We start from the raw sequence: 26,191 nt of genomic DNA, 5'->3' as shown, positions 1-26,191 counted from the left end.
GGTTCCCCCCAAAAACTGAACCCCCTTAGGGCTGGCTTCTGCGGTCTCTCCCAAGTCACCATCAGGTCACCTTATGATTTGGGGGTGGAGGGGATGACATTCAGAATGTAAACACACATGTGGCTCCTGGTGCTACATCATCGAGCCCACCTGGTGGTCCTAGGGCAATGGCAGAAGGTTGTAAATACCAACTGAGCCACAGGGACAAGGAAATCAATAAGACAATACATGTATATTTTAAACCACAGAAAGACCTTTGGAAGTAGCAAGGGTTCTTTTTAGCTTTTCTACCTTCCTTTTCTTCTATTATTACTACATTTACATCTTAAACAAACAGGGTTCCAACTTGGGTGAGAATCAAATCCCAAACCTACCATGAATATGAAGTTAAAAGCCTAATTCTTTAAAACTGAAAAGTTAAAACCTGAATAAAAACGCCCCATACTTATTTTGAAAGATCAAAAGATGATCCTGGTGTTTCCAAAGTTCAAGCGGAACCGCTCGGGGCCTCACCGGTGGAGCATTAGGGTAAACGTGGCTGTTTGTGTCTCTGTTGGGCTGCCAGAGCCTTCCCTGCGGTTGGAAACTGCACTTGACTTTCATGATTCTGCAGCTCTGATGGCCACCTGTGTAAGTGCATCCCCAGGCCCCACCCACTCAAGTCAAGAACCACTTTTTTCCATTCTCGGCTGGATGGCGCAGCAGAAAAATTTCTCTCTTAAAAACATGGATGACAAAAGCCTGTCGCTCCTTTCCACGGAACCCAAAGAGCTTGGAAACCCTTCCTAGCACAGGGCAGCCACTACCAATTATTTGAAGTTGGTCCATGAGATAGAACTTAATTATCATCCTTGCCTTTAAAAGAAAGCTCCCAACTTCAATAACGTTAGATTCCATGCTACGTACATTAAATACCGTGTTGACAGCGTCAGGAGGGAGGTCACCAAACATTCAGTGCGGGACATCGCAAGGCACAAGAAAATCAGTAGAGGACAATACTGCACCCTCACCCTGGTAGTAAAAACAAAAAAAAACCTTGCTTACACTAAAAAAAAAAAAAAAAAAAAAAAAAAAAAAAAAAAAATTTGATGTTCACCCTCTCTGCAAGGCCAAAGCCAACCTGCTTCCCATACCACTCGTATAGCCTCACTATGTGCTCTTCCTGAACTAGTTTCTGGCGGAATGGCCACGGGTTCATTCAGGCCCCGGCGTGAGCCGTGCAGCCTGGGTCCCATACACCATACCACGCCTTCTGAAGGGTCTTTGAGTAAGAAAATCTTTCCTGGAGTGGGAGGGCTGCAAGTGATCCTCAAGTTGGCAGAAGTTCTGCAAAACAGGGTTCAGGGAGGCCTGGGACTAGGTATGAAACAAAAAAGCTTTGCATGCTCAAGGAAGTTTGGAAATGCTGGCTTGATGGAAGGTTAACAGCAGATGCAGGACTTCTAAGAGCCTTTAATAGGCTGATGTGTCATCAGGCTCCAAAAAGAGTTTGTAATTTTTGGTTGTAGTTTGTTTGTTTTGCAGACACTCTCAACAGTTTATAAGACTCTAGGGATTTCCATATGCAAGAAACAAGCTAAATGTGCGGATGGCTTGACCAGCTAGCAACCCAGGCCAATGACACTGGCCACTGATGCTGCGGACTCCCCTGTCCACCTCTGCCCTCCTGGTCACTAAAGAAACAGACCAATCAAAATCACAGTAAATCCCAACGGGAAATGAGACAGAGCAAAGAGTCTTTAAAAAAAAAATGGAAATAAGTTAACTGAGATTAGTTGTATTCTAATAGCAATGCAATCAGATCTCTGCCAAGGAACAGATCAGCAATGTCTTCCCTGGTTCATGTTTAAAACTCATCGCCACCCCTTTCCTCCCGTCGCACATTACACCCGGGCTTGGGCAGCAGCCTAAAAGCCCTCCCTAAAGGGCAGACATTACCGATACCTGTTCTAGAAAGCGTCTGCAGGAATGAGCGAGGGGCAGCTGCACATCTCAAAAGGAGGTGCTGTGCCTTTATCAATAGCTTATACAGACTCAAAGAACCTACACCTGGAAGGAGCCTGGTGACTGTTTCATCTAACCCTGCCACGTGGGGAGCGAGGAGACGTACCCAGACCTGTTAAACCATTTGCCACGCAGTACAGAACCACTCAGCAGCAGATACCTGCCGGCGGGATCCATCGAGGGAGACACTCCGCCCACCTTTCCAGGGACAAATGTGGAGCTCCCAGCGGCTTTCCAGGCAGGTCACAGGAAACGGTGACAGAGTCTCTGGGGCTCCCCTTTTCTTTCCTGAGAAATCAGTGTCGATTTTGGGAGCTCAGAACATTAGTCAGGTGAGAAATGGTGGATTCAGGAAACAAAGAACAAAGCACAGATTACAGATTGATGCTTATAGAAAGCTTCATGCCTGGTTTTTTGTTCTTTCTTTCTTTCCGGATTACCTACAACCTTCTTAGAACTTGGGAAGGCAGCCAACCGGGGAAAAGTAGGATTGTGCAGAAACAAGGGTGCCCCGACAGGAGATCCACGGAGCGCACCTTGCTGGCAAGATGTCCTCGTGTCTCACCTGACTGTCCAGCCAGCCAGTGACCTCGGTCACTCACCCACCTGCTCGGGGTCTCCGTGTCCTCCCTTATAAAATGAATATGCTGGACCTTGCCGGCAATTCCCAAATGTGGCTGATGCTCGATCTTTCCATGAACTGGTTAGAATATAGTTTTCAGGCACCCCCGTACCCCACAATCCTGGTGGTCTGGGTACTAGAAACTTGGAGGTGGAGCCCAGGCATCTGTATTTTGAATGGTCAGCCAGGTTTGGGGAGGTAAGAACTGGTGATCTGAACTATCCCTTGGAGACCCCCAAGTTTCACTCTGCCTAACCCCTGCCCTGGCTCCCCTCAGGGGATGGTTGGGGGGACCCACAGGGCTCTGTCGGCCGGGAAGACCCAGAACAGATGCCGGGGCACACCTGCTGCCTGGGCCCGGCTTTAAGCATTCAGGAAGATGATATACAAAGTTATACGTCATATTTAACCCTTTCCTGTGCTATCGTAGAAAGACCAGAGTCAGAAAAGTAAAAAAAAAGAGCAGCTAAGGGTTACATGATGCTCCAGGATTCTCAGACATTGTGGCCAGTCTGCAGAGACCCGCTTTGGGAGGTGGAGGTCCTTGAAGGGCACGGGGAGGGTCGGGGCAGGGGGAGCAGTCACTGACCCCGGTCCTGGTGCCTCTTGGCCTTGCCCTTCTTCTTCTTGTCCTCCAGCCGCGGCTTGAGGGCGCAGACGCAGGCGGACACGCCGGCGATGGCCTTGGGCAGGTCCTGGCCCCGGCTCCACTTGTTGGTCTCGTGGTCGTACACCTGCACCATCTTGGAGAAGGCGGTGCTCTCCCAGCTGTAGCCGCCCAGGATGTAGATGCGGCCCTGCCACACGGCCACCCCCGACTCGCTGTTGGCGTGCAGGAGCGGTGCCACGCGGGTCCACTGGTTGCACTGCGGGCTGTAGGCCTCGACGCCCAGCACGTCAAAGCGCTCCATGGACTCGATGTTGTCGTCGCTGCCGCCGATGGAGTAGATGCTGTCTCCCAGGCTGCACATGCTGTGCCAGCCGCGCGCCGTTGTCATGGGCCGCCGCTCCTCCCACACGTCCGTCCGGTGGTCGTAGCACAGCAGGTTCTTGCGGTAGGGGCCGATCTGGTAGTCATGACCCCCCGAGATATACACGAAGTCTTTGTAGATGGTGCCGGCGTGGCCGTACGTGAACCTGAGGTGAGACGGACAAAGAGACAGAGGGAGCTCAGGGCTGCGCCCAGCATGGCCCCTGTGGGCCGAGCCTCAGTCTGCTCTGCACGCTGGGGACGACCTGCCCTCTCGGGGGGGTCTCGGGGACGGCTGAGATAATGCAGGCAGCAGCCGAGGGTTGGGGCTGGGCCTCGTCAACACTTTACAGATGGCAGCCAGCATTAGACAAGGAGGGAAGGAGTGGGGTGGGTAGATGGGAAGGCCTTGTCCCTGCCTGCCAAGACCCTTTCCCTCTCCAAATCTCCACCTTCCCATCTGCAGTGGGGCGATAATAATCAGTCTGGGCTTATCCTCCTCAGATTGGCCGAAAATTACATTTATGCTATTCAGGCACACAGAGATGCCTCAAAAAATCTGCATATCCAAAGGGGAGTAAACATAAAGTGCAAAAGGTGAAAAAAGGGAATGATGTCACAAAATTCAGGTAAGTGGTCGCTCCCTCGGGAGCTGGGGAACTGGAGAGGAAAGCATGTGGGGCAGGAGGGCAATATTCACACCTATGGCAGGAGGTGACCGTGTAGCCTGGCTTGTTTGTGACAACTCTTTGCACCCAAGGCCCAGTGAGCAAGAGAAAATCATCACAGAGCTTTGGAGTGTTAAGGTCCCTAAATCACACTGTGTGGCCCAGAGAATGTGACGTGGGGCCCTTGTCACTACTATGAAGACTCACTTCTCTGTCTGTAAAATGGGGTGGTAAATCACCTCCACCTGGGGAGAGCAGGGTGCGCCCCAGTCACTCTCCTCTAGTTCAGATGACTAATTATATGGACGCCTACCCACATCCCACCAGGTTTCTGTGGATAGTGAGGGACTCGCCACATAAAGCACCAGCCCAGGGTCAGCCCAGAGCAGCCAGGAGCAATTATCATGATTGTCGAACCACCTTCACGGCAAGTGGCCAGGTATCAGATTGGCTTCTACAACTTCTAAATGAAGGCGGCAGTAACCAGGAAGTGGTGTAGCTGGAATTCACACCCAGTTTGTGACTCTAAAGCATGGGCTCATACCCCATACACCTTTCTAACTCTCAGGCATAAAGTCCCAGGATGCTGGATGTGTGCCGGAGCATGACAGTTCCAGAACGTGTGCTTCCAGCTCCAACAACAGGGGACTGGTTGGATGAATGGTGTGAACCTTCTGCTAACCCCGTAATAATAATCGTGCTCACTGCATACACACCAAGGACTGAGGGAGTACGAGAATGGCTGGACACTAGATGAGGATTTCCTAAGCAGCATCTCATGTAACCCTCCTGACACCCCAACGGGCTGGATATTAACACCCCCACTTTACGGATGAGGAAATAAAGGCTTGTTCCAAGTCACAGCTCTAGTATGATACTCCCCCACCTCTTTGAACTCCCCCTGCCCAAACTCAGAGAGATTCTCAGATAAATCCCTCACTATCTAAACTCAATGCTCAATTTCCAAAACTCAGGAACTGAACAGACTTGGATATCAAGGGATGCTTGTCCTAGCATCAGAGCTGAGACTTGCAGCAGACTCTAAAACCAGAGCCCAGGCTCTTTACCACCATGCCCTCTACCTACTGCAGACCATGAGACTTCCCTAGAATTGGAGACCAAAAGATCCACAAAGTGAGGTAGATCAAATGAGCTCTAGCCCAAAAAGACAACACATTTGAAGAGTCTCTCCCCAAGCCCCCAATCACCTTGGCAAACCAGCCACGTAGGACCAAGAGTCGGTCTTCGGACTGTAAGTCTCCACCGAAGAGAGAGCTCCATTTTCGTTCCGGCCGCCGACAGCCACCAACTTGTCTTCAATGGAGGCAAGATAGAAATCCACCCGCCGCTGGTTCATGGAGGCCACCTGGGGAGGCGAGACACCTGTACCTTCCCTTCCCTGGAGCCGTGTCAACATCTAGCACTGCGATCCCCAAATATATTCTATGGAGCCCACAGCCCAGGAAGGTGTGACAGCGGCCAAGTGAGTTTGGGAGAAGAGAGTTGAACTTGAGTAAAGAGGGGTCCTCGCTGCAGGATTTCTCAGAGCTCCTGAGGTATCCTTGGTGGATCACAAATCCCCAGAAGGACACAGAACACCTTTCCCCAAACTCGTTTGGCTGCCTGGTCTACCTTTGGACTACAGGGCACATAATTCAGAATTGCTAATTTAGGGACTCCTAAAACAAAAATTAATCATCCCCTCATCCTCCCATCAGGTATATTTTTATATTTAAGGCTGACTATCACCCATGTTAAAAGGGTAGAAAAGTAGCACTCAGTAGGAAATTAAAAAGTAGAAGAACCAACTTAAAAAAAAAATCAGGGGAGAACCCACAAATGAACATGGCGCCACAAAAGACCAGACATTTAGACCGCCACTGCTGAAAAGCTTTTGAGGACAGGTTCCAAAGTTGGGGGTACATTTCTATCTGATTCCTCTTTCCAGGGACAAAATTCAGACCTTGGAGGGTGGTTTGGATTTTTGAGGATAAAATCAAAGGTTCAATGGGAATCCATTCTGGCTATGTTTTAAGCACAGGGAAACATCAAGTTAAGTAAAAACACTGAGGTCTGAGCACAGAATGAGACAGATTTCCACAGGTGACATTCATGGAGAAAGGAAGTACTTCCCCCAAGCCAGGTGCCTGGCAATCAATGTGCGCTACAAGCCCACTGACCCTAGACGGTCAGTGCCCCCACACCCATTTTCTAGGTGGGAAGCTGGGATTTGGAGGGGGCAGAGGACCAGTCTGAAATCCCCCAGCTACAAGTCAGCCAAGTAGGGATGTGAACCAGGTGTGACTCCAAGCTCCTCCCATAATTAACACACACGAGCTGCCACAGGGCCAGAAACTGGACCAAGCGTGAGCCTCCCTGGGCTCCTCAACCCAGTTCCAAAAAGCTTTCCCAAAGAGGAGCTCAGCGGAGGCTCCGAGGCACGGGACGCATCGTTTGAACTGTGGGTCGGATGTCTGGACCTGTGTTGTCCAGTATGGCAGCCACGGCCCTGTGTGGCCATTTAATCGTCAATGCTAACTGATAAAAATGAAAAGAAATGGAAAATTCAGGTCCTCGGTCGTGCTAACATCACAAGTGCTCAATAACCACATCGCAAGTGCTCAACAGTCACACGTGGCTGGTGGCTACTGTACTGGATGGTGCAGATCCAGAACATTCCATCGGTGTAGAATGTTCCATCGGGCAGTGCTACGCTGGCCGTGGCTGACCATCAGCACTCCCTGTCCCCAGCCAGGGTGTAGGAAAGACACTGCCCCTCACTTTATCGTCACACCTTGTTCAGAAGCAGGACAGGCAGGTGTCAAGGAGAAAGGGGAAGTCAAGGCTAGCTTAAGAAGTCAAAAAAGAGTCCTCAAGAGTAAAGAAATAATCTGGCTTTAATCTCACCTTGATCCACTGTTTACAGCGGGGGTCATACCTATAAAGAAGATTAGACGCCGCGTCCCCTCCGTTGTCCCGGGAGAAGCTGCCGCCGGCGATGAAGATGAAGCCCCCCAGCACGGCGACACAGTGGTGGCTCCGGCGGGCAGGCAGGGGCGTCTCCTTGACCCACTGCTCGCTCTTGGTGTCCAGGTAGCAGGTGTCGTCGCTGAGCTCCAGACACCGCTCGGAGACCTCGCCGCCCACGAACAGCAGCCGCTCCTCGTTGGTGCGCAGCGCCGTGCGCCTGGTCTGCATGACGGGCTGGGCGGCCAGGCTGTTGTGGTAGCGCACGGCCTCCTCGATGAAGCCCTCGCAGCCGGCCTCCCTGGGCAGCAGCGAGCACACGGCCGGCTTGACGCGGTGCAGCAGGTCGTTCTTGGGGATGAGCGGGAAGTGGATGTTCTCCAGCACGCGGTGGGCGTGGGCCTCGCGCTCGGGCTGCTGCGTCAGCCACTGCAGGGCGGCCTGCAGCAGGTCGTGCTCGCACTCCCGCTGCACCTCGCTGCTGCCCAGGTAGACGCACAGCTTCTGCATGGAGACGTTCTGCAGGAAGTCGGGCGTGAAGGACAGCGTGCCGAAGCGGCTCAGGACGAAGCTGTCGATGAAGGCGTCCAGCCGCTTGAGGCTGTAGATGGAGGCCAGCTCCTGCAGGTAGAGGTAGTTGTCCTCGCTCACCTCCTGCTCCAGGTACTCGCAGCAGAAGTCCACCACGGTCCAGATCTGCAGCAGGTGGGCCGTCTCCAGGACGTAGTCGATGTTGCCGCCGTCCAGCGCCAGCTCACCGCCGTACAGGAAGTCCACCACGGCCTTGAGCCCGATGTAGGAGGCGCCGACCAGCTCCACCTCCTTCTGGAAGGCCTCCCGCATGCCGATGGTGAACATGGAGTTGAAGTAGTCGCTGCACACGGCCAGCAGGTTGCGGTGGGCCGGCACGCGCTGCTCGTCTGCCACCAGGACGACGTCGCAGAAGAGGCCGCGCAGACGCTGCTCGTTCAGCCGCTGCAGCACCGTGCCCGAGTGGTCGGCCCAGCGGTAGACCTGCGGCAGAGAGCGGGCGTCAGGCCTCCGCGGGCCCGGCCCGGGCTGGGGACTGAGCCACCCCACCCTCCTGCGGCCCGCGGGGTCCTGAAGTCAAGCCAGTGGGGTGGGCCCGGCATGGTCAGTGAAGTGGAGTTAAAGAGAAGGGGACAGTCAGTGTCAGAGCACATCGCAGGCAAGAAGTGTGCTCTGTATTTGTGCATGCATATGCATTACACAGATATTTCCTTCCTCCCCCCTCCCTCCCTTGCTTTCTTCCCTCTTTCTTTCCTTCCTCCTTCTTTCCTTTCCTTTCTTCCTCCCTCCCTCTCTCCCCCTCCCTCCCTTTCTTCCCTTCTTTGCTTCTTCCCTTCTCTCCTCCTTCTCTCCCTCTTTCCTTCCTTCCTCCTCCTTTCCTTCCTTCCTTCCTCTTTTCCTCTCAAGCCTCATGAGCAAATAGGTTTGAAAACTGTTGACCTGTCCAGACAGTGAGTTTTCTCAGGGGTGCACTCTACAGCCAGACAGAATCTGGTTTGAATCCCAGCTCTGCCACTTACTAGCTGTGTGACCCTGGGTGAGTCACAAAAACTCTCTGAGCCGGTTTCCTCATCTCACAAATGAGGATGAGGGTATTTAGCACTCAGGTTTGAGGAGTTAATGAGACAGAATGCAGCAAAGAGCTGGTCAGAGGTAAAGCTGCTGTGAGCATCACCTCCCACGGGGAAGGCAGCTTTCTCTGCATCTCACACAGCGTGCGTGCACGGCCACGCCATGGAGGCACCATTCCTGCTGGTCATCCAGGGAGGGCGTGGGTCCCAGAGACCCAGCCACGCAGCTGCACAAGGTGCTCCGGGGACCCTGCTTTGAGAAATGTGGCTTCGCCAAACGAAGGCTTAAAGGAATTCTCCGGCATGCAAAGCACAGGATGCCAGCTTCTCCCGAGTTCCCTTTCCCGAGCCCCGTGCCTCTCAAGACACAGTGTCACGATAACCCCCAAGGGGCATCTATGATGATTCCCCATTTTCTGGATGAGGAAAACTGAGGCTCAGAGTGTCTGAGTAACTGGTCCCAAGTCCCACACTGATGGGGCAACAGGGCTGGGATCTGAACCTCGGTCCAGTTCCAGAGCCCAAACCCTGAGTCCCGCACTCTGCTGGAGTGAATGAATTAACCTATGAATGAATGAATTCAACCCATGCAAGCTGGCAGGCGTTTACTGAGCACTGTATGCCTGCTGTGTACTTTTGAGGCTACAGGGACATAGCAGACCCAGGTAATGGTTTGTAAACCCTTGGCAGACTAAACTTCAGAATATTATACACTGCTTTCTTTATTCACTGCAAAAACAACAAGAAAATTCAACATTGGGAAAAACAGACCATTCAAGAAACATCAACAAGGTAGCTGATCTACTCAAGGGCGACTGAGGAAAGACTGGCTGGGTACTAGGCCTGCGTGGGGAGATGGGCGGTGGGAGGTGGGGAGACGGGTGGTGGGGGGATAAGGAGACTGGCCAGGCCTGCCTGGTGGGAGCAGCTGCGTGCCTGGGACACATCACCTTTGGAAGCTCAGTCATTATTTGCCAACATACATGCTGCAGCAGTGGGGTTTTACATTTTATTTATTTTTAATATATTTTTTATTAGAGAATTTGTAGGTTTTACAGAAAAAATCATGCAGAAAGTATCAATCTCCCACATACTCCCCTATTATTACCACTTTGCCTTAGCCTTTGCTACAGTCGATGAAAGGATATTATTTTAATTGCACTATTAACTCTATTCTGTCGTTTACATCAGGGGTCACTGGGTTATGCAGTCCTATGGTGTGTTTTTTTCTTGAATTTTTATTCTAGTGATCTGTATTTACCATCTGTAAATACATCCTGCAGTGGTGGATTTTATTTTTCCTTCCCCACCAAATCTGCTCTTTACTGCCCCTCCTCCCCATGCATTTTTAATTTGGCTACTTTATTTTCTTGCGGTCTTTCCCCATCCAGCCAGTCTCAATGTCAGTAACTCTGTCTATCCTCTGTCCTCATGTTGTGTTACGGACCCCAAGCTGACATGTCCTACAGTTCCCTTCTGTCCTGTGTCTGGAGGCCAAGCTCCTTCTCTCTCCAATCAGGGGATGTTTTTCCAGGGGTCTCTGCTGCGGCTGCCTCTGTTTATTCTGTTTCTGCACAGAGAGCTTTGCTGGCCTAGCTCTGATGAAGCCGCAATGGTTCCGGGCCCCTGTGAATACTGCCTGGGGGCCCCTCTCAGGTGGGGGATGAAGGGAGAAAATGTCAAAGTGCCCCAGGAGCAGGCTGTCGAGTAGCAGTCCAGGTGCAGCGTCCCGAGAGAAGCAGGGGACGGGGCACTGGACCCCTGGGTGTCTCTGCTGGGCGGTAGTCCTGCAGGAACTGCCATGTGGATGGAGCTGCACCCACCCTCAGGCCGTCTTGTAAAAAGGGGACCAGCGCCGGGGTGGGACGGGAGGCCGGGAAAACGCCGGCCAACAGCTGCCCGGGGGAACCGTCTACTCCAGCAAGCCAGGGAAAAGTGCAGCCGCTGTTTCTAAAAACTGAGTCTCCACAGTAGGCAGGCACGTTCGATCCTTCACCTGGGTCTCCTCTATGACCTGTGTCTGAGAGTTCAGCGTAGCTGCAGAGAGGACAACGTAAAACCCACGCACAGGTGTCCTCTCCCTTTTACAGGGACGTCAGTCACGGACTTCCACCTTCTCATATGCCCTACAGCTCCGACTCTCAAGAGGCTCTGATGGTCTCAGCCCTGCTCACTCCTCTATTTCATACTTTAGAGCCTTCACCAGATGCAGGGCCGAGTGGGTGAAGAAACACGGTAATGCAGCGGCTGACGCCGAAGAGAAGACAGGTGTGGGGTATTTCACATTTTAAAAGAATTTAGCTTGGGATTGGAGGGAGGCTTTGGAAACCTGTACTTTCTGTGTGATTTTTCTATAAACTTAAAACTGCTCTAAGAAGTCAAGAACAATAACAAAAAAGGAAACCATTTCTTTGGGGTGATGGAAAAGTTTTGGCAATGGATGGCAATGAGGGTCACACATCGTTGTGAATGTAATTATAACAGGCCTGAATTGTACACTAGAAAGTGGTTAAAATGGGAAAAGTTCTATTGCATCTATGTCAATAAAAAATTTTTTAGAAAGGAATTTAACATCAATGAAGATCAACATGTTTTAGAGTAGGTAAGCAAACAGAGGAGGTTCACACAACGGAAAACCCACAGCCCTAAGAATAAGCAATCTAGAACCATCTACTGCTACATGCAGCAATGCTAGTGAGTTTCACGAGCATAAGGTTGCATGGAAGAGGCCAGACACAAAAGCACGCTCGCCCTGTGATTCTGTTTAAAGAACGTGCAAAGGCGGGCAAAACTAAACTGTGGTGCTAGAAGTTGGAGAGTGGTTATTTGAGTGCAGGGACTGGAAGGGTCATGGGGGGGTGGGGGTGGGGGTTTCTGGGGGTTGATAATGTTTTTTTTAATTTTTTTAATCTGGGTGCTGGGTTCATGGGTGTGTTTAATGTCTGAAAATTCAAGGGCACACTTATGATTTGGGCACTTTTTGCTATAAAAAGTTCAATCTATACAGTCAACTGAGGGACAGAGAAGCCTATTCCAAAAAGCCACGATTCAGAAAGAAACAAACTCAGCATCTGGCTTAAGGGACAAAGATTTCTAGTGCTATCAAACTTGGAAGGCTACACTGTCCCCACAGCCAAGCTCCCAAACAAAGCCTCTTTGAGACAGCAGCCAGACCTTTCTGGGTTTTCACAGTAGATAAAGCCGGGCTTGGCAAGAGCCTTCTTGTAAACTCAGATGCGAAGAGGAAACTGTTTCTTAGGCGAATCAATCTCTCTTGAAGATTACACCCCGCTTTTCTTTTATGCACATCTGCAGAAACTCTTTTGCCTTTTTTCAAATCTTTAGGGTGCTCATCACTCCCCTTTACCTAAAGCAGTGTTTTCCACCTTTTTTCCATCATTGCCCCCCTAAAGATATTTCTTCCTAATAGGCTCCCCATGAAATGTTAATACCAGAGATAACATATATTTGCTTTTATCCTGTGCTTTATATATAAAAAGAGTAACATTTTCTCTGTTCCCCTTCTCCCCCATTAATTTTCACCCCTTTGGGGACAATATCATCCCTATTGAGAAGGCACAATCCAAGGTAAACATATAATTTAATCTCCCAAACAGGATACTTTTAAAGCAAGGAGGAGCTGTTAATAGCTATATCAGTAAGATGGGTGTAAATGGGGACAATCCCCCAAACTGGTCCCCAAACTTTATCTATAGCAGCTGTAGGGGCAGGGTTTTTTCCAAACCCCTGGGGGAGCCCATTGAACCACTCTCAGGGTTCACTTTTGCAGGTCTGGACTGAGGTTGGGCATATGTATGTCCACCCAGACACCCCCTCCCCAGGGTGATTCTTAAGCAGCCAGAGTGACAGTAGTTGGTGGCCTGACCCTAGCTGGGGTCCCATCTGGAGAGTCACGACCACGAGAGGGGCTCAGAGCCCTGCACACCCAGGTCTACCACCTATTCCCCCACTCCCTGGTTGGAGGCTGGAGGTTGGGATCCTCAAGGGACACCTCCTCAGAGTCTCTGAGCCCCGCAACTGGGGACGAACAGTCCCACAAGCTCCTACCCCACCCCATCTGCCTCACAGGGATGGTGCGAGGAAACCAGGAGCTGAGGTGACACCGAGGCGGCTCTGGCACGTCCCTCTTTGAAAACGACTCGTCTGGCCATAGCCCCTCTAAAGGCCCTCAAAGCTCCAGCTTTCTCTGCTGGGATGACTTCTTCTAGGGTGACTTCTTCCATTCCTGGACCACGTCTACCTGCGCTCATTGTTAAGGAGATTTACGTCAACAGCAACCACAAAAAAGTCAGCCTGTACGTTAAGAATGAGTTAATCGGAGAACACGTCATACGCCGCAGGCAGTTTCCACGGGTGGAAGCCACAAGTCACAGACCTTGGACGATTCGCTGATCTTGTACGGCCGAGACACGCGCGTCTGCCTGCTTCCCTCCATCGTGAGAGAGCTCGCAGCCCTGCAACAAGAATGGGATTTAGAGCAAACAGGAACCTCTCTACATTATTCAATAATGGCAAACAAGAGGGAGAACAGCCACAGGGGGAAAGAGAGAAAGAAAACAGTGCACTATCAAGAAATCTTTTATGCTTAGAGGTGAGAAAATCAGGTTGTTAGAATCAGCTAGGACATTTAACGAGTGTTCCTTTATCAATTCAAACCTGATCATGTCTTTTAGCTGAAGTCTGATAAACCCCTGTGCTTCGATGCTTGATCTGAACCAGGCCTTTTAGGTACGTCTCAGGTGTAATGATGATGGTGGTTTTGGAACCCATTCTATGACCTCCACAGCTACTGGGCTCCCCCTTATCCAATTTTATAGATGAGGATATTAAGCTCAAGGCCACACAGCCGGCAGGTGGCTGGGAATCAAGCCTGGGTGTGTCCATCTCCAAAACCCAGGCCCCTCCTCGTGATGCTCTGCCGAATGCGGCCCCAAGGTGGGATAAAGTGAAGCAGTGACAACCAACCCGTATTGGGCACGCCCTAGACACAGGTACTGTTTGCACTATTGTCATCCTCATTTCAAAGAGGAGGAAACTGAGCTCAGTAAGGCAAAATAACCTGCCCAGCATCAAACAGCCAGGAAGCAGCAGGGCCGGGATTCCCAGCCAGGGAGGCTTTGTGCCCTTAACCTCTAGGTCATAGCATCCAAATTTACAAAAGAACCCAGGATTAGCAGGCAGGAAACCCCTGCTGGGGCCAAGACCCAGCCTCCAACAACCTCGAATGTTGAGCAAGCCTGCTAGCCCCTCTGGAGCTCGCTGTCCAGTCTAAAGGAGGAGCCAGTGAACCATACCTTGCTAAGGTTTCTTCTAGGTTTGAAATGTCAGGTAACTCGGCAAGAGCCCAGAGCCTCTGGGCTCGGGGTGGTACAAAGAGGAAGGAAGAAGCCAGCGAAGTGGACACAAGTCACATACTGGGACCCAGGGTTCAAGGAAGAACTTTTATGCTGCTGAGCTCATGGGAAGTGTCTTCAATTAGCTACCTACTTGAGCAAACAGCCTCTGCTGATACTGAGCAAGGATAAGAAATCAACACCGTCCCAAGACAATCAGGGACACACAGAACATTCCCGCCGGAAGTGTGAGTGGGAGGCTACCCTGGCCAGCTCCCAGGGGAGGAAGGCACAGCTCGATTTCTCTAGACACACTAGCAACTGTGACAATGACAAGCTGTACCTGCTCCGCTTCCTTCCTGACCACCCCTGGGCTACGGGAGGCTCACAGTGGTGAGGGAAGGAAGTCAGCATCCAAGCAGCGCCTACTGCATACCCCGACGGTCTCCTTTCCGCTTCCCCAAAGCCCTCTGAGACAGGTGCCACGAAGATTTTCACTCTGAGGGCTTGCCCAAGGTCACCCAGCGGAAGGCTGAGGGCCCCTCTCCCACCACACCCAGGCCACCAGGCACGGCTGCACATTGCCCTCAAATGCTAAAAGCTTCCTTGTTTAGGCCAAGATTTCTCCAGTTTCCCAGTGGCTGGAGGCTCCAGACTTTTGTCTCAGGGCTGATTTCTACCTGAGCATTGGCTGGTGGGATGCCACCTATCCTTCTGGGAAGCAGGTGAGGGGCTCCATGCCACCCACCTCCACAGAGATGATTTAAAGGGTCTTTTACTCAGCAGTGGAAGAGAGGCACCGGCTGCACGGCAGGACGCCAGGAGTGCCTCCTCTCCGAGCTCCTCCTGGGCTCTGCACCCTGGACCTGCCCGGCCTGGGCGCCCCGGAGCCCGCCGGCATCCCCCGTGGCCAATCTCGCCCGCAGGGTCTCCGGGGCCGCCACCGTCGCTCGCTCGGACCCCGGCCCCCCCGGCGGAACTGCCGGCGCAGCGGCGGCCCGGGCGGGCTGGGGGCGGCCGCGAGGAGGCCGAGGCAGGCGGAGTGGGGACGCGCGCGGCGGGACGAGGGGGACTTACCTGCGGGTCGCGCGGGGCCAGGCCGCACCTGTGTCGCTTGCGCAGACGGCGGCGCCCCCAGGCCCCGGCCCCGGCCTCCCAGTTGCACCCACCCCAGCGGGGGGGGGCGGAGCTCCGGGGATCGCGACCCCCCGCCCCCCGGCTGAGCACCCCGGGCGGCGCGCGCGGAGGCCCACCTGGGAGGCTCGCTACGGGCGCGGCGCGGCGGCCTCGGGCGGCGGGCGCGGGCGGGCGCGGCGGCGGCGGGGCCCGGACGCCCGAGCCCCTGGGCCGGCGGGGCGCGCCGCCATGGCTCCGCCAGGAAGTAGGACGAGGGCGGCGGCGGCGCGGCCAATGGCGGCGGCCGGGAGGAGGTGGGCTCAGCCGGCGGCGAGGCGGGGCCTGCGCCCGGGGCGGGCGGCGCGCGCGGGACGGGCCCGGCGCGGGGGCCCAGCCGCGCCCCGCGGTCCCCCGCGACCCCCGGGCAGCGCCCGCCCAGCAGGCAGGCCACGATCGCGCTGCGCGGCATGGCTGCGGGGCGTCCCCGGGGTCCCCGCGAGTCGCAGGCGCCGGGGGCGCGGCGTGGACCCGGCGGGCGGGGTCCCGGCGCTCGCGGGACGGACGTGCGTGCGGGCCCCTGAGTGGCGAGGAGGGGGCGTCGCGATGACGTCATCGCTCCCTCACCTGCCCCCGGCCCCCCGCCGGCTGGGGCCCGGCCTGGCACGGGTGACATGCCCTCGCTCTGCGCCCTCCTTCCAGCGCGCTGTTTCTTTGCAGCGCTTGCCTCCCCGAATGAGTAAGTAAACAACTTACTCTTCCCCCTGGGCTGGCTGGGCGGCGGGGGCTATTTTCGGTCTCATGCCTGGCTGTGCACACCCCCCGCAAGCCACACACGGTAGGTGCCCAGTAAATATCTGTCAAACGATGGAATGAATGAATTTAACCGTCATTGATCAGTCCATCTATTCTCAAACTGAACTCACTCTACAACATGGAACCTTGGAAACATATTAAGTGAAAAGCCTGACACAAGAGGCTGCATGTTTCAATCTATTTATGTGAAATGTCCAGAAGAGACAGATCTACAGAGACAGAAAAATTAGTGGTTGCCAGGGCCTAGGGGTGAGGTTGGGGGAGATAGGAGGTGACTGCTACAGGATAACGGATTTCTTTGTAGGGTGTTGAAAATGTCTGTGATCAGATAGTCATGGTGGTGGCACAGCTCTGACTATACTAAAAAAATCATTCAATTGTCCTCTTTAAAAGGGTGGATTTTATGCTATATGAACTGTATCTCAATAATAGTGTCACCCAAATGAAACAAAACAAAAACTTCTCTCTCCGCCTCTCCCTATCTATTCCCTGCCTTCTCCCGAAAGGATTTAAAGCATCTTTCAGGGCTGCAGGAAACACGGCGAGATGCAGCCCCCAACGGTGGCCCAGAGAAGGGAACATGGGTGCGGACCCAGCAGAACTGAGAAGTCCTCAAGGCCTTTCTTCTTTTCACCTGTTCTAGACACAGCACTCAGCTTGGGCCCCTTCCCTCAGAGTTCCCAACAGTGTACTATGGGGACCCCCCAGACCCCGGGCACCACCCCATCCCCACCTCACCTGGTATCTCTCCCCAGAGGCTGCTTCCTCCAGGGTGGACATGGGGGCTCCTGGTCACCAGGGTACAGGGGACAGGTACAGAGATTTGGGCAATGATCTAATGAGCACGTGTCTCAAGCATGGGGGGGGGCAGATTTGCATGGAGCGAACTGGGTCACTCTCTTCTGCGTGAGCCTCATCTCCTGAGCCTCAGTTTCCCCACCTGTGAATGGGGTCATAAAGACCCTTGAACCCTGGCCTTCCAGTTCCTGGTTCAATGCACTGCACACTCACCCCTGTTTATCTCTGAAAAACATTACATTTATGGGACAGATTCTTATTTGAACCTATAGTTAAAGATATATGGGGGAGCAAAGAAAGATTTAGCTATAAATATATTATTTTAAGAGTCTATAACTCAGCATTGATGTTTGCCTTCCAGGTGTGGGTTCTTTATGGATGAAGGCACAAAAGACTTGAGGATGGGATGGGGGTGGGGGTCTCTAGTAAGGGCCTGGGACAAGCTCAGGGATCCACATGTGACCTTGAACTGAATATGTGCAGACTTGGCTGACCTGATGCCATCCTGTGAGCCCCTTCACCACTTAGTGAACCACCTTTCACTTTTTTTCTTGAAGTAACATTGTCTCCCCAATTAAAAAGTAATGCATGCTTAACTTAATTTGAAAAATACAGAAAAGTCTACAAGGAAAAAAAAAAAACATTTCTACATCATCCAAAAATAACAATTGTTCATATTGTTGTCTTTCCATATTTTTTCCTCCCATGATTTCTTTACAGTAATAATGATAGGCCTAGCTAACACTTACCTAGAGCTTTCCATGTGCTAAGCATTGCTCAACTCATGTAATCACCTCAACCCTTTTTAGGGGATAATACTACTTTCTCTGTGTGCAGATGGGGAAACTGAGGCCCAGAGAAGTTAATCACGTGCCCAAGGTTGCAGAGCTCGTGGGTAGCAGAGCTGGGATTTGAACCAGGCTGTTGGGCTCCAGGGTCTGCACAATTAGCCTTGCCTGCTGCACACAGTGCCTCTGGGTGATGACAAAAAGTGACGCACGCTCCGTGCAGAGAACTTGGAAAACACGGACAAGCACAGAAGGGAAAAACATCACCCACCCAAGGAGAACAGCTGTCAGTATTTAAATGTAAATTGGCCCAATATTTTTCCTCTGCGTATATTCCCTATGCATATATGCAAATTAGTCATGTGGCGCCTGCTCTTTTGTAGCCTGCTTCCCCCCAACCCCCGCCTTTAGCAAAGATCTTGAGATTTTTCTCATGTCTTCTCCTTGAAGACATGATTTTAGCAGCTGCATCCAGTCCCTCAGTATGGATTGCTCACTTGCCCTTTCCCTAATTGTTAGTCATCTAGCTGGTTTCATTCTTGTGAATAATACAAAGGTGACATCCTGGCACCCGTCTCTGATCGCTTGCCACAAATAAACTGGAGTTGCTGGGTCAGAGGGGTGCATGTTTATAAGGCTCTCCCTCCCACTCCCCCCCACAAAGGCTGTACCAGTTGGTGCCCCCTGACAGTGGCTGAGCACCCTGTCACTTCTGAGATTCAAGCCCCACCAGATAGAACCAGAGCCAGCTGCATCGTTTGCCGAGCCCAGCACAGAATGGAAACGTGGGGCCCCTTGCTCAAAGAGCGAGAGAAAAGCTCTTTCCATCTTTCTGTGACCTTTGATGGACCTTTCTATTTGCTATTTAATGCTGCATCCCCGTGGGCATGGGGAGGCTTGTGGGGTACAAGCAGACCCTCTCAGCATCTGTACGATGCTCCCAGGCACCGGGGGCAGAGGGCAACAGTGGTCGCTGGGCAGGGGTGAGGGAGCAGCAGCCAGAGCCGAGCCCCAGTCTCCACTGCATGCTGCCTTGTCCCATCGGACCTCACTTACAACCAAATTTCAAACGCACAACTAGTAGGAATTTCCAGACAACTGCAGAGCCTTAAACCCCAAGCGCGGGGCCCATAAGACTGTACAGGCTGTGTGCCCAGAAGCCAGCCGTGGAAGGAACCGCTGGGTCTGTCCCCAAAGAGGAACCCTCAAGGCTCATGTCAACTTCTGCTGTGTCTCCTGTCACGGTTCTCTTTATTTCTGTCCTCAAGACCTCAGTTCAAAAACAAATGTCCCCAAGGAGAGCCCAGTGTAAAGAATCACATCATCTGAACACATAGAATGGCAAATAAAAAAGGTGGGGGAGCCGGGCAAGGTGGGAAGGGGAGCTCCTGGTTAAGGCACAAGCCCCATGCTAAACACTGCCCACCTCTCTAGTGGTCTCTGTACCTGAGGTGGTTGGGAGCTCTGTGCCCCAGAAAACCGTGGTTTTAAACTTAATCCATAATTGTGGGTGTGAACCCTTGTAAATAGGATCTTTTGATGAGGCTGCTTCAGTTAAGGTGTGGCCCCGCTGAATCAGGGTGGGCCTTAATCCTATTCTGGAGGCCTTATAGGGAAGGTCACAGAGGGAGAGGAGCCCAAAGGAGCAGCCAGTAACCGGAAGTCAGTGGAATGGAGAAGCCAGGAGGGGCCGCCATGTGCATTGCCATGTGACAGAAAAGCCCAGGACCAAGGATCCCCGGCAGCCAGCCCCAGAACGCCACTGTCTTCAGGGAGAGAGCATCATCTTGATAACACCTTGAGTTTGGACTTCTCCTAGCCTCAAAACTGTGAGCCAATAGATTCCCATTAAGCCAACCCACTGCATGGTATTTTATTTTGCAGCCAGGAAATTAAAACGGTAAGGCTTTGGGGTCGATGCTGTTGTCTTCCCCACTTTACAGATGTGAAAACTGAGGTTCTGAAGGGTTAAATGACTCCCCCGACATCACAGGGCAGGTAAGTGCACGAACCCAGGTGGCTGGGGCTGAGACCCGAACAGTTAACCTGGGCCCTCGCCGTGGGAGAGCTGCCAGCTGCTTGGCTTTTTATCAACCCTGCGAGTTGGCGCTGAGCTGTGCCTCCTGCCTGGGAGGTTGCAGCCGTTACCAAGGGGAGGCCGGGAGATGGGCATTTCTCTGCCTCCCTTTGAAAACTATTTGCAAGGGGGTGTCACTGAGCTGCCAGAGAACAGCTGGGCTTGAAGGGGAGGGCACAGCACAGCTGCTCCTTGCAGCCGGACCCCTCCTCCCACCAGTGATCCCAAGTCCCAAGTCTCCCGGAGTTGGAGGTCAAGCCGCTTCTCCAAACACCCTGTGCTTCTTACTAGAGCCCTGTCCTTGGCCCAGCTTCCCTCTCAGCGGCTGAGTAATCTAGAAAAATTGCAGCCCAGCAGAAAAGAGCAGGCTTGGGGCCCACCTGCATAACGCCGCAAACGGAATTCTTGGCCGGCTCCCTCCTGAAAGTTTGTAACTGTTTAGACCAGAGGACGAGAAGCGACAGGTGCCCCCATGGGCTGGGACCAGAGCAAAAGACCCGGTGGGAGTCTGGGCCCAGGCCTTGGCTCGTCCTTAATATTAGGTGAAGGAAAACGAGATCTCCCCTTAACTGGCCCTTCCCACTTCCTCCTTCCTTCTCCTCCCCAATATTTTTCTCCTGGACTCCGGAGCTGTTCTGCCTGGATTGGAGCCCTGGTCTGGCTACTTCCCAGCTGTGTGATGATGAGCAAACTACTTAGCTTCGTTGTGCCTCAGTTTCCCCATCTCCAATGGCTTTGTGCTGAGGGTTTCATGAATTAATGCGTGGCGACCACTTAGTGCCTACAGATATGTACTCCATGGCTGATCAGCCACTCAATAAATGTTAGCTTTTGCCGACAATGCTCAACAGTCTACCACTAAACAGGTATTCTTTGACTTACACGTTTGTTTCCTGATAAAACAGAAATCCTTTGGAGACTTGCACTTTTTTATTAGTCACTGACACCTTAACATTCATCAGTTTCAGGTACTTTATCAAGTTCATGTTTTGACAGGAGGGTAAATAGAGGTACCAGCCTCTGGATAAAGGTAGGGAGAAGGAGGGAAGGAAACAGGATCAGGGAGAAGGCTCCCAGAACGTGGGGCCTGGCAGGTCGAGGTGCACCTGCTGGGGCCCCTCAGGAGGCTGACTCTGCCCACAGGTGACCCCTCCGGGGCCCACTGTACCTACTGCACACTTCTCTTTTTGCCACTTCCTCAAAGGAGCGGCTCAGGGACTTGGAATTTCAAAGTTGCAAACTTGGCTCAAGTCTGAGCCCAAAAGGTAACCCTGAGCGATTTCTTGGCTGGAATTTTCAAATCACTCACACGTCAAATTAAACAACACTGATAACAGCCTTCTCTGAACTGTTGTGGCTGGAGGAACACAAGTACGATTGCATTGCTTAGAGAGTCATTGATTGGTCACACCCCCTGCCCTCCCCGATGGAGTGATCATTTTTAAAGTCTCAGTGGCTTTGTGTGGGTCTTGGCCTCAGTCTAGGGTCATGGTCAAGCTCTGGAGCTACACTATGCAACATGGTAGCCGCCAGCCACATGTGACTATTTTAATTCCTATTTTAATTAGGTGAGAGTACATAAAATTAAAACTGAATTCAGTTCCTCGCTCGCCCTGGCCGCCTTTCAAGTGCTCAATAAATAGCCACGGGAGGCTAGTGCAGATATAGAACATTTCCAGCCTTGCAGAAAATTCTATGGTTCACGCAGTCCTGGAGCAGCTCTTCTTAACTTTGTGACTCTGAGCAAATTGTTTACCTCTCTGAGCCTCAGTTTCTTAGTCTGCAAAATGGGATTTAATCTACTCAATAACAAATACTCTCTGAGTGCCTGCCGTGTTCCTGGTACTGTTTCAGATGTTGGAGATATGGCAGTAAACAACACAGATAAAAAAACAAAACACCTGATCCTCAGGGAGCTGACCTTTTAGAGGGGGCATAATTATAACACTATCTCTAGTCAATGAGAGAGAGCACATAAAGCATTTTCCACAGTGCCTGGCACATTCAAAGTGCTCAATAAATGTTAGCAGCTATTATTACCAGTTACCTGCTCAGTCTCCTTCTCCCACAGCCCTGCCAGCTAGGATGGTAAATGCATGCGTGGCTCACCTACCTATACTTCCCAGCCTATGCCCATGGCAGACATTGCTAATCAATCCCAGCACACTTTCCCACTGAGCCCGGAGGTATCTATAGAGTTCTGGGAACAGAGCACCAGGTAGCACTCTTAGGCACATCCTCTCAGATCTCACGATCCCCCTTTTCAACATCATCTCCTGGCCCCCTACATGTTGCCTGCCCCACTCATCCCAGATGATGAGGCCCCTTGGATCCTGTCTACAGAGATCATGCTTGGACTCTAGGCCCAGGCCCGGCCCTCCTCGGGGGAGAGGACAAGCACCTGCTCAGTACGTTGTCAGCGAGCAGCTGGTCCTGGCTGAACTCGTGCCGGAAACTGGCTTCTTGCTTTGCTGCTTCCCGGAGTGGGGTCTGGCTGCGTTCTCACCGGTGCTCCTGGAGTCTTGAATTCTGTTTCTCTTCTTTATCCATGAAAAAGATGTATTGTTTCTAGGGCTGGGCCGAAGATCCTGGCAGACGGGGCTGAGTGAAACCCAGTGCCTGCATCGGAAGTGGGAGAGGCTGACACGAGCGTGTGGTTGCAATACAGTGAGATAAGGAGATGGGCAGCGGTTGGCCCTTGGCTGTGGGAACCCAAGGGAGGAACTCAGGGTCCCAGGGGAGTCAGCTCCATGGAGGGGGTGCTGGTCCCAAGCCACTGCCCCCATCATCTGCAGCCAGTCCCTCCGAAGGGCCTGTCCTCTGTTCCTCCTCTCCCACACTGTGGGCATTGACCCAGCGGGGCTGTCTTCTCATTCGTCTCATGTCATTTTGGTTTTGCTGGTTGCATTCATTCGTGCAATCATTCAATCATCCAGTATGGCCTGCTGTAATGACACCTGCTATAAAGAATTCAACTCTTCGGCCACTTACCAGCTGTGTGACCTTGGGCAAATTACAGAGCCTCTCTGAGCCCTGCCTCCCTGCTCTGTGCAAGGAGGGCTACAATACCTCACTGGGGGTACTAGGCAGATTTCATGAGTTACTACACAGAGAGGGCTTAGAGTTAGGGACATTGTAACTAAACCAATCCAGGCTGGCTGCCACTATTCGTCACGGCAAGAATTCACAGGCTGAGAGTGGAGACACATGTCAACACACCACCAAAACCGGATGACCAGCCTGATGGCAGAGGCCTACCCTTCTCCTTGGGGGCCCAAAGAGGGTGCAGATGGGGAAAGGTGCCCTGGAGGGGAGACTTCTGTCAGCACCTATCTCGAGGACCCCCGGAGATGTACGTGGCAAATTCTATGACCAGTTTTGTTGTCGTTTTAAGTGTTGAGCTGCCCCGGAGCCCCTGGGCTAAAGCTCATTTGGCCCTGATAATATCATCATTGTGGAAGGGCTGTTGGAGCCAGGGTTGAAGGGTAAGTTGATCGCCAGGGGGGTGCGAGAGGAAAGGGGATGCCAGGCAGAGGGAACAGCGTGGGCAGAGGTCTGGAGGAAGGAAGCGGGTCCTGAGGCCAGAGGAGTTCTTTCCGGCTGGAGCACAGTGTGCTTGCAGGGGAGCAGCTGGAAATGAGCTCGAAGAGGGACACAGTGACTCTGTGAGCGAGAAACCCTTCAGCACCCAGCCGGGGGCCTGGCACAGGGCCATTGAAGAGGTTATACTTTAAATTCCACAAGCAGATCATGAACTTTGTGGAGCAAAGCTCATGTATCCTGGCTCTTTGTCCCACTCAATATACATTCCTTGTCTGGTTTGAACATTTCAGTCGTTTGAGGGCCCTTTTTCCTGCAGCCTGGAACGCACAAGTAGAAGGTGCTCAGAGGCTGGTGAAGCCTTGCCCAGATCCCTCCACTGGGCTGGCACAACCTCCCGGCTCACGCATCTGTCTCTCCCCAAAAGGCCCTTTCTCTGCGCATGGCCTCCTAACCCGGAAGTGCCTGGAAGGTTTCCCCTTGCGGCAGCCTTTGGCTGATGACTGACCAGTATCGGGGTGTGAAGGCCTGGCCCTGGCTTTGGGAGAGAAGGGACACTTGTGGTGTGGAGGGTCCTTAGCTCCTTGTGGGGACAGGCTGAGGCCATCTCCAGCCAAGACCACAGCTTTGCCAGCTTTCGCCCTGCCCCGTCCTGCCCCCCTCGCCTCCTCCTAGTCCCCCGAGAGCACTCCCTCCACGAAGGCCCGCGTGGGAATCCACATCTCAGGCCCTGCTTCTGGGGAACCCCACCTGGGGCTCCACAAACGAACGAGCGAATGACTGGGTGTCGTGTCCCCCTGAACCGGCAGCAGGACACACCCTGTAAGAACTAGGGGAAGACCTGGCCGGGACTGCCCCAAACTGCCCTACCCTGGAGCCAGGGAACTTACGGACAGACGGCCGCAGCTGCCTCCTGATGGATGGGGAGACCAGCCAGAAGTCCACTCGGGTATCTCTGCACCTACGGCAACCACCCTACTGGCTGTGTGTGACTGTGTGTGAGTCGTGGGAAGACGTCTTGCTATGGGCTCTTTTCTCGATGTGCGGTGTGCAGGGGAGGGATGCCTGAGGGGAGGGCAGGGGCGGGCTCGGTCCTCCATCAGAGGGGAGATGTTCCATGTATGGTACAATAGGCAGGATGGGCTATGGCTCAAAACTGTTACTTTTGTCCTCCTTCTTCTGGTAAAACGAAACCTCCCCTCCAATCCCTTTTTCCATAGTCTGGGTTCCCCCAGAAGCAGGCCCTGAGCTAGGATCCAAGTGCAAGAAGCTAATTCTGGAAGGTGCGGGAAACACTAAGACAGGGAAGGTGAGGAGGTCCTACCGGGTGCTCATCAAGCCAGTCATGACCCAGAGTGATGCATCCTACCAGGAGACTCTTGGAAATATTGGGAAACCCATGCCTTAGGCTCACCCCTTCGGGGGGGGGGTATTTACACATCAATTCCCGTTGGGTACCGGATGACAGCTGCACGCGTTAATTAGCTCACACTTCCAGTCTGCTGCCCCCAAGGGCAGAGCAGCCTTTGGTGTTTTAGGAAACAGTCCTCAGGCACAGAGCTGCAGACACTGGCCCAAGGATTATGGTGGAACACGCCAGCACCCTGAGCACCTTCCTTCAGAAAACCATTCTTCCACTTCTGTCCTTCCCAAAAGCCTCTGGTGTAACTGCCCAGCTGAGAACCCCACATGCCCCTGCCCTCTGTGTGATCACATGACTCACATCTGGCCAATCAAAGTAGCTTATTCTTTGGCTGCAGTGATTGGCTGAGGGGTGGACATGTCAATCAAGCAGGTCCAATCAGAATCCTTCCCTGGAATTTTCTATGCAGTGGCCAAGAGAGAGAAATCACTGAGCAAGAAGAGAATGAGATCAACATGCAGAGAAAGAGAACCGGGATGGGAGCGACAGAGAGGGAGAGAGAGAGGATGAAGATGATGAGGTTTGAATCCCTGTGGGGTGGTTACATGTGCCAGTAAATTCCCCACCTGTTTTTGTTTGGTTTTTTTTAACTGTTGTTTGTAGCCTGTATGGTTTATCTTTCACTGGCAACAACCAAGTCCTAGCTAATGCGTGTTAATATTTGTGTTAACGATGTTAATATTTTGATTCCCTCAAACTCAGGAGTGGCAGTATTTCAGAAATAGAGACATATTTGTCAACTGAGAGCCTCGGCTCATGGGTCAGTCTGCTGGAGGCCAGGTCATTCCCATGCTTTTTATTCCCGGAAGGCTGAGCCCAACGGAAAGCTTCATGTTTTTCTTTTCCAAGTTGTGTAATGCATGTGATTCCAGGGAATAGGAATGCAGGGTGGGGCATGGATCAAGGAGCCAGGGGAAGCCAGTCCAGGATGCCTGGACTAGTTGTTCCGGGCTGTGGACCTCTGAGCGGTCGGTCCTGTATGAAATACAGCTCAGTGCTGTCCACCCGCGGGTCAAATGGGGGAACACTTATCTATCGGTTCCGACACCCCAGCGGTCAAAGGTGACCCTTGGGGGTTAATCCCCATTGCCAACTTCTGGGTTGTGCAGGTGGGAGTTCCCTAAAGGGGTCCCTCAGCATCACATGCCATAGGGTCTGAGAAGACCCGGGGTAGAGAGCAAGAAGTATGTGGTCCCAGTGTTTTGCTCCTGCAAAAAAACTGTCGAGACCAGTGCAGAAGTCCTAGCTGGGCAACACCTGGAGTAAGAGGTGGGGACAGTGGGTTTGAAGGGTGCACATGTTATCAAATGACAGGGTGAGGGTCATGGTCCGCCCCTTAGCAGGACAGCCTGGAACTGGGACGAGAACTATAGAGCCAGTTCTGCCATATTGCTTGTCTGGCTTGGCCAGTCCTCTTTCTGGTCTCAGTGTCTCCTCCTGGGTCTTAAGA

At 52.7% G+C, this 26,191-nt stretch overlaps 1 protein-coding gene across 2 annotated transcripts; it reads right to left on the bottom strand.

Moving 5' to 3' along the window:
* Positions 1-1,062: 1,062 nt before the first annotated feature.
* KLHL36 (kelch like family member 36) lies at positions 1,063-15,832 on the bottom strand. Of its 2 annotated transcripts, none has more exons than XM_037815962.1 (5): positions 15,440-15,832; positions 13,229-13,307; positions 7,172-8,245; positions 5,473-5,630; positions 1,063-3,763 (listed from the first exon to the last, which is right to left on the bottom strand). In XM_037815962.1, exons 1-5 carry the CDS (start codon positions 15,769-15,771, stop codon positions 3,208-3,210), a joined length of 2,199 nt encoding a protein of 732 aa, XP_037671890.1. In that variant the 5' UTR covers positions 15,772-15,832; the 3' UTR covers positions 1,063-3,207. The 2 variants fall into 2 exon arrangements, with proteins under 2 accessions (XP_037671890.1, XP_037671891.1); XM_037815963.1 differs by lacking the exon at positions 15,440-15,832 and adding an exon at positions 15,264-15,418 and having other exon boundaries at positions 1,064-3,763.
* Between the last annotated feature and the right edge of the window lie 10,359 nt (positions 15,833-26,191).

The sequence above is a fragment of the Choloepus didactylus genome, chromosome 22 (genome assembly GCF_015220235.1).
Source record: "Choloepus didactylus isolate mChoDid1 chromosome 22, mChoDid1.pri, whole genome shotgun sequence".
Taxonomy (NCBI): domain Eukaryota; kingdom Metazoa; phylum Chordata; class Mammalia; order Pilosa; family Megalonychidae; genus Choloepus; species Choloepus didactylus.
The sequence above is the reverse complement of the archived record's forward strand: the minus strand, read 5'-3'. Positions and strand labels throughout refer to the sequence as shown.

Bases quoted from the DNA above. Each gene is read 5' to 3' on its own strand.
- KLHL36 (XM_037815962.1), bottom strand. From the start codon at position 15,771: ATGCCGCGCAGCGCGATCGTGGCCTGCCTGCTGGGCGGGCGCTGCCCG. The intron at 8,246-13,228 runs GTCTGTGACTTG...TCTCTGCCGCAG, and splicing joins AGATCAGCGAATCGTCCAAG to GTCTACCGCTGGGCCGACCA. The intron at 3,764-5,472 runs GTGATTGGGGGC...GTCTCACCTCAG, and splicing joins TACGTGGCTGGTTTGCCAAG to GTTCACGTACGGCCACGCCG.